The sequence below is a fragment of the Octopus sinensis genome, linkage group LG21 (assembly GCF_006345805.1).
Source record: "Octopus sinensis linkage group LG21, ASM634580v1, whole genome shotgun sequence".
NCBI classification, from domain to species: Eukaryota; Metazoa; Mollusca; class Cephalopoda; order Octopoda; family Octopodidae; genus Octopus; species Octopus sinensis.
In genome coordinates this window covers 28,226,337-28,238,756 of record NC_043017.1, presented here as the reverse complement: position 1 = coordinate 28,238,756, position 12,420 = coordinate 28,226,337, and the positions used below count along the sequence as shown (strand labels likewise).

General features: G+C 35.5%; 1 protein-coding gene across 1 annotated transcript in view; it reads right to left on the bottom strand.

Moving 5' to 3' along the window:
- The window catches only part of LOC115222821 (glutamate receptor ionotropic, kainate 2-like), a 310,276-nt gene that overhangs the window by 93,239 nt on the left and 204,617 nt on the right, over positions 1-12,420 (bottom strand). The window contains 1 exon segment of the mRNA XM_036511777.1: positions 9,413-9,514. Coding sequence (XP_036367670.1) covers positions 9,413-9,514 — 102 coding nt within the window.

Below are 12,420 nucleotides of genomic sequence, written 5' to 3'. Positions count from 1 at the left end.
TATATATAGATGCATATACGTGTGTATATGTAAGTATACATATATGCATATATATATTGCATATATATATTCTCTTTTACTCGTTTAGTTGTTTCAGTCATTTGACTGCGGCCATGTTAGATCACCGCCTTTAGTCTAGCAAATCGCCCCCAGGACTTATTCTTTGTCAGCTTAGTACTTATTATATCGGTCTTTTTTGCCAATCCGCTAAGTTACGGGGACGTAAACACACCACCATCGGTTGTCAAGCGATGTTGGGGGGACGAACACAGACACACAAACATATACATATATATACGACAGACTTCTTTCAGTTTCCGTCTACCAAATCCACTCACAAGACAATGGTCGGCGGAGGCTATAGCAGAAGACACTTGCCCAAGATGCCACGCAGTGGGACTGAACCCAGAACCATGTGGTTGGTAGGCAAGCTACTTACCACACAGCCACTCCTGCGCCTAATATATATATATATATATATTATATACACATAGAGAGAGATATGTGTGTGCGCATGTAAATTTGTAAGCCTGTCAGCATGTGTGTGCTTGTGTGTATTCACGAATATAATACCTACGTCTAGATTTCCCAGTGTGTCAGTGAATTCTCAAAAGGAAAGCGTTTCATTGAATGTAAACATTGTCGCTATCTTTGGCAGATCGTCCGACCGCATAAAGTCTCCTTCAGTCGCTCTCTGTCTAAACTACCGAAATGGATGTTTGTTTTGCTACATTTATTTATATAGAGCATATTTTTACCAATAAAATAGCACAAACACCAACTTCACTAACAATAAAGGCAACAGTTGTAGCGGCAATAAGAAGGCGAGTAACAATAAGAACCTGCATGAGAAGGCAGTTAAATACTTCATTATAAATTCTGGAATTCTATCGAACAAACCAGATAACGTGATACTAAGATAAGATTGATTTTTCCTATGTTAAAAATAATTCCCATTTATTCATTTGTTTACGTGTTTGTTTTGAATTTTTGTAGCGAAATCTTGTATTACGAGGGAAAAAATGAAATACAAAATAGACAAAAACAAAATGAACGAATCACAATGGTTGAAAAATAAGAAATGTTTCCGGTCTAAGATATCATGGTATAAAAATATAAATACAAAGTCAATATACAAAATAACATTGATATCTAAATTCGAAATTTCTAAGTTCTTAATATTTTCCAGCCAGTATAGTAGATTTTTTTTATTATCTTTTTTTAAATTACTAACGGTATGGTAGCATTTCCTTCTTTGGACAGAGCTAAAATGTGTTGTATGAAGGGTAGAGGAATAATCGATAGAAGATAGCGTGTAGCGTGTAACATGTCTGTCGTCTATCGATTCTGACTGTATTGAGCGGTACAGTAAACTGCGGTGAGATGATGGGTCAGAAGGAACGAGGCATTGTCTGTTTCGTTTAACCAGTTGATAGCGCTTTAATATAACTAGATGGCAATATAACTAGATGAGGACGGTTCCAGTTGAACCGATGAACAGAGGAGCAAGTTCGTGGAATTAACATGCAAGTGGTTGAGCGCTCTACTGGTATGGATATCCTTAGTGTAATTCTAAAGGAGATTCAGCGCGGCACATCGAATATGTTAAGGCTGGCATATTGAATTACTGGTACAGCTTATTTTTATCAGCTAAATGTACTAGAACAACGTGAAATAAAGTACCTTGCGCAAGGACTCAAAGCGCCGCTAAGTATCGAACTACCGATATTACGATCTTCAGCCAATACTCTAACCATTTAGCCACGTTCTTCACAATATTCTGAATGCATTGTCACATGAAATTATTCCATATATGGTTAATTAATTTGTCGCTCTGAAAGTATGACTGGGTTTTCCCTCTTAACACATAAAGCGTGACGGGCCACAATCCCAGCGCTTTATGGATTAAGTGGAATTAAAATTCATTGATATACTTCGACATTTAGTCGAGAAATGGATATTTTAAGCATATACAATCCCTCCAGTTATATATATATATAATTAAGGAAAAGATCGATATTTAAATGCCGATCTTATCAGGGGGCCAGCATGGGAATAAAAACCTTTCAAAGGTAATAATTATTTAAAACCACATTAACTGTGGTTTTAGAGTCAAGCTTTGACTGCTATTTCCCGCGTGGAGGTATCTCTTAGAAAGTCTAAATTATAATTTTATATATATATATATATATATGCGTATGTGTGTATGTATATATATTTATGTGACAGACATTTTTCCTATTTGCACAATACGAATACTTCATACGCAGTAATATATCTATATAGATGTGTATTGGCCGGAAAAAAATTATTATATTACACTGGCAAACTGTGCCGGGTTAACATAAAAATCAACATCTGATATGGACCAACTTTCATGTATTATATGATATAATCTTAATTTCTATTAACACTATTCGAAATATGATTGTGACAAACAAATCCATTTATTTTCCTAGGTCTCAAAATTGAGGTTTATTTCCAACCGGTAACAGAGATGTATTATTACACATACCTATGTTTAACATTTGCGTATTAAAGTTATTACCCCTCATTTTCTGTTCTTCCCCTCTCAAAGAGAAGAAAAGAGTAATAATTCTGCATTTATAAGAAAGGAAGAAAGAGAGAGAAACAGAGAACAGAAATGGAGGAACGGAGAAAGATAAAGGGATGAATTAATGCTATATCGCCAGTAATATAATTGCGACACATAATGGTATTAATGATAATAATGATTTCCTATGTTAATACAAGATCTCAACTTAGTAATGAAGCCGTGTAGTAAATTATATAGATAACAGTACTACAATTCAAGACCGTTAATTAATTTCTCGATATTGGAAGGATAAATGGTAATGTCGTTACCAATGTGAGTGTCGGCTAGCAGTTAATGTACTGGTATATGTTTGTATATATATGTGTGTGTGTGTAATTTATGCGTGAGAGCGTGTACATACACATAAGGGCAAACACATATAACTACATTTATATTTATCATTTATCCCCACGCATATGCATATACGTATATATGTGCATATCTTTGCATGTGTATATGTATATCGATATATATACACAAATCTATATATACATATATATTCATGTATATATATTCATATACATATATACATACGTGCACACTCATATATATAAATATATATATATAATATATATATATATATAAGACTGCACATGAAGGTGGTTGTTTAGCTAGAAGTTACATTTTTTGATCGATATGCGTAATCGAAACTTAGCGGTATTTCGTCAATCATCACGTTCTGAGTTCAAATTCCACCGAGGTCGACTTTGCCTTTCATTCTTTCAGGGTCTAGAAATTAAGTACCTCTTGCGAGCCTTATGCTTAGAGTGTAAAACAATATTTTGTTAGCGACGAAATATTTTCCTGGCCCTGTTGACAATACATACAGCTATATGTGACATTGTGGCATCCACATTATTAGACATTTTCTCTCTTTATTATATCCCGCTTCGAAAAGGTATGAAATGTTGCTAATCCTGCTATCGGGAGGGAAAAAGAGGGTCGAATGAATGATATTTACAGCGGTAGTATATTTATGATAAAAGCCTAAAATTAAAGGCAAGGGGACTAATCTTATATATCTACTTAAGTACTTATTCGTACCTTAATTCTATCAACACGAGGGATGAAAGACAAAATTTAGCTTAGTGGAAATTGAACTCCGGACGTAAAGATGTGGAAAAATACTGGAAGGTTCTATGTCCGACTTCATAATGATTCTTCCCTGCATTGCTCAAATTTCTACCTTAGGAAGAAGGTCGGAAATTTCGAATGGTCATGGTTTAGTTTGTGATATCAGCTTCACCGGCACTACATTTAATTTACCGCAGAGAGAAACATTCTATGTTGACTGCGGCGGGATTTGAACGCAGAAAATAAAGAGAACAAACATAGACAATTGTGCTATTTCCAGATAAAATTCATTGCCATCGTTGCTTTCTTCTTCTTTTTCTCCTACTCCTCGTTGTTGTTGTTCTTCTTCTTCTTCTCCTCCTCCTTGATGTTCTTCTTTTTCTCCTCCTCCTTCTTGTTCTTCTTGTTGTTGTCGTCCTTCTAATCAGACTCATGTCATTAGCCACTAAGAATAATCTCTAATTCGAGCCTACTCTAAGCTACTAAGAATACGTGTGGCAACCTGAAGATCCACTCACCACACGCGATAGATTGGCGGTGGCACGGGCGCGAAAGCTACGTTGTTATCCTCATTCCGTAAACAGTGGAGAGTTAAACCATCCTGGGGTACAGAGTATTGGCAATGTAGACTAGGGTCTGAAAATGTTACCACACCATAGTGGTTTACACCATGGTTCCTCTGCTTTGTCGAAGAAAGAGTGAGAGAAAGTTGTTGTGAAAGAGTACAGCGGGGTTCACCCCCGCCCCACCGAAAACTCGTGAAGCTTAGGTGTTTTTGCTCAATAAATACTCACAATGCCGGGTCTGGAAATCGAAACCGCGTTCTTACGCTCAATTACGCTATTTTAGCTCAATTTCAATGTTCGTTTCCTTGGTACTAGTGTGCTATTACATGTTAGGAAAGTCAGTCTAGAAAGGGAAACTCTAAAACTTGCGTACAAGTTTACGACATGAATTTTACACTATGTGTAGTAAAACCGTTGCCGGGGGAAGAATTTTTAATTGATAAATAATCTTTCGCAATGCAGCGAATTGGAATTACCGATAAGAGAATCAGTGATAAGCTACGTGCTACGTAGTTATTATGATTGACAGTTATAGATGGCATATTTCATGAAAATATTAATTCGGCATGACCGAGAAACCACAATTACTATTTATGCCACTGGAATTCAAAATACCGCCAGATACGTAATGTGTCTAATTTACATCCTATACCTATCACATACATGTATACATAAGTGTGTGCGTATCTCTCTCTCTCTCTCTCTCTCTCTCATATATATATATCTAACTTAACGTGGAAATATTGATATAGCGCCGGATACTTGACGGAACCTCTCAAATGAAAGGACAGTACATAAAAACACACATATCTATAACGCTGACTACATACATCTGTTAAGGGCATCAGATCGCGTAATTTCGACTTTCTCCTCCTCAGCGGCAGACGTCCTGTAGACGTATACCAGTCCAATCTTACTGCCAGCGTTATATGAAATCAGTGACTATTCAGGCACTAATATTACAAATAGAAAGGAGGATTATTAAAATAATAATTATATAATTATTAGCGGCAGAAATAGTATTAATACCAAAACGCAATCTTTATATCCAACTTTACGTGAATGTAGCGTTAGATCTTTGAATACTTCATTATGTGACAGGTGGGGACCTCATATGTACGCATGATACATACAAGACGAAACTGTGTGTGTGTATGTATATATATATATATATATATATATATATATACATATATTATATACATATATATATATATATATATAGCGTAATGAGATAAAAAAAAAACAAGGCTGTGTAGGTATTAGAGCATTTATAGATAGGTCTTACAGCAGTTTCTAGGATATTAAATATATCCCTTCATCAGAGACGGTGTGAGAGGATGGTTAATTCATAGTTAATTTAGATGTGATATATATATATATATATATAATATATATATATATATATATATATATATATATATAGACCTCTGTGTGTGGTGTGTGTGTGTGTGCGTGTGTGTGTGTGTGACGAGTGATCAGGTAAGATCCAGAGATGTTCTATATTTTAAAAAATATCTAGTAGTGCTCAAATAATGTGAACTCGCACTCCGAAATCCTTATCGAGGTTATATATAAATATATATATACACACACACACACACACACACACACACGCAGATAGATAGATGCATACATACACAATCCATACAGACGGATAGATAGATGTATCACTGTGGCTGTCGTCCTTGATGGATCGCTAAATACTTTGTCATAAAAGTGAGGAGATGGGAATTATTCTGAGGTCAGACCGATGCATTCTAGGTGCATTTGATTCTGCATTGTTTGATATTGTATGTTGTGGATTCAACAGAACGTTACGTTTAAGATATACACGCCATTATAATATGTAGCCATTTAAGTTAATCTTTAATGAGTACAGAAGGCTGCACATGTGGACAGACATTGCCGAAAGCGATGCAAACGTGCAGATATACATAGAGAAATAATCATGTACACATATAATTATACATGGACACATGCTTATTTATATATATATATATATATATATGTATATATGTGTGTGTGTGTGTGTGTGCGTGTATATATAGGCACTTATATAGCTTAATTATACGAATAGCTGCAGGCCAAAAATATTTTGGTCGTTGGGTTTATCTCTAACAAGACGTCATATAAAGATACTTGCTGTGCTCAAACAACCCTTTGAGGCGGAAGCAGGTGTCTAGAGTTGTAAAATTGACTTTAAAAACGTGTACTTTCCTTGAGGGCAGCCATTTCTGAGGAATTTTTGATTCATTAAATTATCATCTTTTCTCAGTTGAAGGGAATCTATCGCAATGTTTACCAGGGGTTTTCTTTTCATTCCCTCAAATCGAACTTGATATTAGTAACGAAAAATTTCTGATGTTTAGTATTTAGTTTAACTGTATAAGAAATTCATTCCCTAGCCACGGTTATACCTTTTAACGCAGCGTGGCTACGAGGACACACGCTTACGCGAGCATGCACGATAATTTGTATACTCTTCACTCTCTTTTACTCTTTTACTTGTTTCAGCAATTTGACTGTGGCCATGCTGGAGCACCACCTTTAGTCGAGCAAATCGACCCAAGGACTTATTCTTTGTAAGGCTAGTACTTATTCCATCGGTTTTTTTGCCGAACCGCTAAGTTACGGGGACGTAAACACACCAGCATCGGTTGTCAAGCGTTGTTGGGAGGACAAACACATACACACACACACACACACACACACACACGATGAGTTTTTTTTTTTTAGTTTCCGTCTACCAAATCCACTCACAAGGCTTTGGTAGGCCCAAGGTGCCATGTAGTGGGACTGAACCCTGAACCATGTGGTCGGTAAGCAAGCTACTTACCACACAGCCACTCCTATGTATAATGTAATTTTTTTCTTGAACGACTGACTTGACCATCTTAAAACGTTTCGATCAGGAAATGAAAAACATAATCTATTATCAACACAGGAGCGAACACCCTTCCTAACCTTACATAAATATGATCTTGATTTAAGAATGATACATATTGACCAGTCACAATTTTTTTAGGCTGGAAGATGCATAAAGCATGTGCCATACAAAAAATTCATCCATGTAAGACTCTCTCCTATTGGGGAAATCTATATTTATCATGCATGCATGCATTCATCCATGCGTCCATCTATCCACCCATCCATGCAAAAATACTCACATACTATCATGCTTGCAACCATACATACATACTATCATGCTTGCAACCATACATACATACATACAAACATAAGCATATACTTATACGTTAATATACATACAACGTTACATACATACCTACATAAATAAGCAAATTTCAAATAATTTATAATACTAATTGAAATATATAAGTAGCAAAGGAAAGTTTGACAAAAAAATGAAATATACTTTATATATATTTATATATATATATATATAACGGGAAGCTTTATGAAAATAAACAAAAGACGAAGGCAGGTGGAGTACAAACAAACAATTGTATTAGTATGGCGCTCATATATATATGTATATCTATATATATATCTATATATATATGTATTTACATATATATATGTATTTACATATATATGCAGGGCTTTAAGGATACTAGAATCAGAAGTACAAGCACACGCAAGAGTGGGTATACAAATTATTTATGCAGTACACCATTACAGACTTCTTTTTGACGAGTTTTCCAATAATTTTCATATATGAGAATTAGTGAAATATAACCCCGAGACTCATCAAATTATGCTGGGAAACGTATGCCATGAAATCCTTCACAGAGGATTACAAAGTGTGTCGCGTGTCACCTACAGTTTACGGGTGCTGTATGAAACCGTAGGTGAAAACTCAGAAAAAGCTTTAGTCTATTCAAGATATGTCTGGGGAGTGCTAATAATGGATTCTTCGAATCCTAGTATACGAAACCCTGATAGGTAAAATACGATCCAAAAGTGTCTGCAATAGAATAGTGTATAAATAATTTGGACACGAAATGAACATAGGCAAAATAGAGACACACTGATACACATGATATATATATATATATATGCATATAAATATACATATATTCATGCATATAGGTATACATATATACATAAACATATATACACATATATACATGCATATAAATATACATATATACCTACATATATACATGCATATAGATATACATAAACATATATACACATATATACCTGCATATAAATATACACATACACACAGACACACACACACACACACATATATATACATATATATATATACATGCATATAAATATACATATATACCTACACATATACATACATATATATATATACATGCCTGTATGTTTATATATATTTACACATATATCACATAATATTAATTAATAAAGACAGAAAAATAAGCAAATATTGCACACACGTATATGTATATATTATATAACATACTATATATATGCATATATATCTATATAAATACGCATACAGTATATACTTATATGCAAATATATAGGTATACATCCACACACACATATATGTATGTATATGTTTGTATATATATATATATATTTATGTATATAAACATATATGTTCATGTATATATATATATTCATGTATATATATATATATATATTTATATAAACGTATATGTTCATGTATGTATATGTATATATATATATATATATATACATATAGTGTATAAAAGATCGTGGGTAAGGCCAAAACAATGCGAAGTTTATGCAATGTAAATCACAAGAAAAGTAATATGTGAATTACTGTAAACTTACCTTGTGTTCAATATTTCGTGAATTTCTTGAAAATGGGGTCATATCTCCGAAATATTGAATACAAGGTAAGTCTACATTGAGTCACATATTTGTTTTCTTGTGATTTACTTCGCATTGTTTTGGCCTTAGCCACGATCTTTTATACAATATATTCTACACAATGCTTAGCAGTAATTATTCCATTATATATATATTCTCACATTCAGTCACAAATAAAGATAATAGGACATGGCCTGATGTTTGGGCAAATCAACAAATCGCAAAGTAAGATATAGACCATCATGCTTACAAGGACGAAAAGGTTAAGCTGAGACATTATAAAGAAACAGGTAAATAGTGGAATGGTAACATATGGCCAGGTGTTGGAGGAAGAGTAGGAGGTGAAGGTACTATCTATCAATAAGATAATTAAATTGATAAAAAAAGACAGTCTTACCAATATCGTTGTCACCACCATTGTTTTGTTCCCGAATGGAGGGGCAGGTTCTGTCTGTGGAATTGAAAAGTTTGTTCCTGTATTCAAGTTCCATACACCGACCTAGAAAAAAAGAGGACATTCCTGTATTAGTTTTATGATGTCACACTTGATAACTTCGCGCTTAATTTCATTTAGTTATCACTAAAGCGGCGAGCTGGTAGAATCATTAGCGCGCCGGGCGAAATGCTTAGCCGTATTTCGTCTGCCGCAACGTTTCTGTTAGCAAGTCTTTATATGTACTGAACTTGTCAAATTCTTTCGCCGCTATATTGTGATGACAAAGAATACTCATGTCAATTAATAAACACACCTTTTTTGTCTGATCTTTTATAATAATATGTTTATTATATTATTATTATTAAAGCGGCAAGCTGGCAGAAACGTTAGCACGCCAAGCGAAATGCTTAGTGGTATTTCGTCTGCCGCAACGTTCTGAGTTCAAATTCCGCCGAGGTCGACTTTGCCTTTCATCCTTTCGGGATCGATAAATTAAGTACCAGTTACGCACTAGGGTCGATATAATCGACTTAATCCGTTTGTCTGTCCTTGTTTGTCTTCTCTGTGTTTAGCCCCTTGTGGGTAGTAAATAAATAGGTATTTCGTCTACCTTTACGTTCTGAGTTCAAATTCCACCGAGGTCGACTTAGCCTGTCATCCTTTTTGGAGTCGATAGTCGATTGCTTACTGCAATCGATCTAATCGACCCCCCTCCCCCCCAAAAAGAACAAAATTTCGGGCCTTGTCCCTAGAGTAGAAAAGAATATATTTCTTTCTACAGTCGACGGGTGGCCTGAGATTTTCTGGGTAGACGACAGTCGATTACACCAATCCCACGATTCAAGGGGTTCTTATCTTATCAACCCTGAAATAATTTAAGGGCAAAGTCAACCTCGGCGCTCTTTAAGCTCTGAAAGTAAAAACGCACCAAGTTCTCCTAAGCATTTTTGACTGGTGTAATAACGTTTCTGCCAGATCGCCACTTTTCTCTTGTTTAATACAATCTCGACTCTTTCACATTATGCAAAGTATTTCTATGGATGCATCGTAATCTTGATTGTTATAGAAATAGCATTTATTCTATTTCGTTCTATTGTCTATTTTGACAATGTCACACTGATGTGTTATGGAGCTGATAATTACGTCGAGGTTACACTTATCAGTAGAATGTTCAACCACAAATGCGATAATGCTGGAGCAGTTTATTCAGATGACAGACAACGACGGAGATCCACCACCACCATCATATATACATCATCGTTCGTAATAGGATTCATTAGTTAAATCTTCTCTGTTTAATCATCCGCAGTAACATGAACTCATCATATCACATTTGCAGTAATTAGTAGTGAGTTAATGAAATTCCGAAAGAATAATGTTTCGAAAAAAAAAAAAAAAAAAAAAACATGAAAGAAATAAAAAAGAAATCTCAACAACTAATAAAAAATCAACAGCAAAAATAAACTTACAAAGCTATTTCCTATAATAAAAACCGACAACAACTAAATGTATAAATTATATTTAAAAAATTATCAACAACAGTTTTTATCAGTGATATACACTAACTTATAGCAAGTATTTATACAGAGGCGCAGGAGTGGCTGTGTGGTAGGTAGCTTGCTAACCAACCACATGGTTCCGGGTTCAGTCCCACTGCGTGGCATCTTGGGCAAGTGTCTTCTGCTCTAGCCCCGGGCCAAACAATGCCCTGTGAGTGGATTTGGTAGACGGAAACTGAAAGAAGCCTGTCGTATATATGTGTGTTTGTGTTTGTCCCCCTAGCATTGCTTGACAACCGATGCTGGTGTGTTTACGTCCCCGTCACTTAGCGGTTCGGCAAAACAGACCGATAGAATAAGTACTGGGCTTACAAAGAATAAGTTCCGGGGTTGATTTGCTCGACTAAAGGCGGTGCTCCAGCATGGCCGCAGTCAAATGACTGAAACAAAAGAATAAAAGAGGGGTAAAATGATAATAAAGACGACAGTTATTATTTTCGTTCGAGGATCTTCTTATAATGGTTTCAAAATATGGCAAAAGGCTAACACATTCAGGGGAGGAGGTAAATTGTTTACAGCAACCCCCCAGCGCTAAACTGGTACTTATATTATCGACCCCAAAACGATGGAAGGTAAAGATGACCTGGGAGGTATTTGAACTCAGAAAGTTAAGCAGGACGAAATCCTCGTCGGGTATACAAATAAGGGTATACAATTAGGGTGTAATGGCATAAAACCAGCAATTTCTGGGGAGGGGTTAGTTGTTAATATCGACCCAGTAATCTACTGGTACTTATTTTATCGACTGCGAAAGGATTGACGGTAAAGTTAACCTCAACAGAATTTGAATTCAGAACGTAAAGAACCGTATTAAATACGGTTGAGTATTTTGCCCAACACGCTTACAATACTTATTTCTTTATTGCCCACAAGCGATTAAACATAGATGGGACAAACAAGGACAGACAAACGGATTGAGTTGATTACATAATTTATCGGCCCCGAAAGGATGACAGGCAAAGACGACCTCGGTGGAATTTCAAGTCAGAACATAAAAACAGAAGAAATACCTATTTATTTACTACTCACAAGGGTCTAAACACAGGGAGGAGAAACAAGAACAGACAAACGGATTAAGTTGATTATATCAACCCCAGTGCGTAACTGGTACTTATTTAATCGACCCAGAAAAGATGAAAGACAAAGTCTTCCTCGGCGGAATTTGAACTCAGAACACAGCGGCGGATGAAATACCTATTTCTTTACTACCCACAAGGGGCTAAACACAGAGAGGAGAAACAAGGGCAGACAAACGGATTAAGTCGATTGTATTAACTCCAGTGCGTAACTGGTACTTATTTAATCGACCCAGAAAAGATGAAAGACAAAGTCCTCCTCGGCGAAATTTGAACTCAGAACGCAGCGGCGACGAAATACCTATTTCTTTACTACCCACAGAACTCAGCCGAA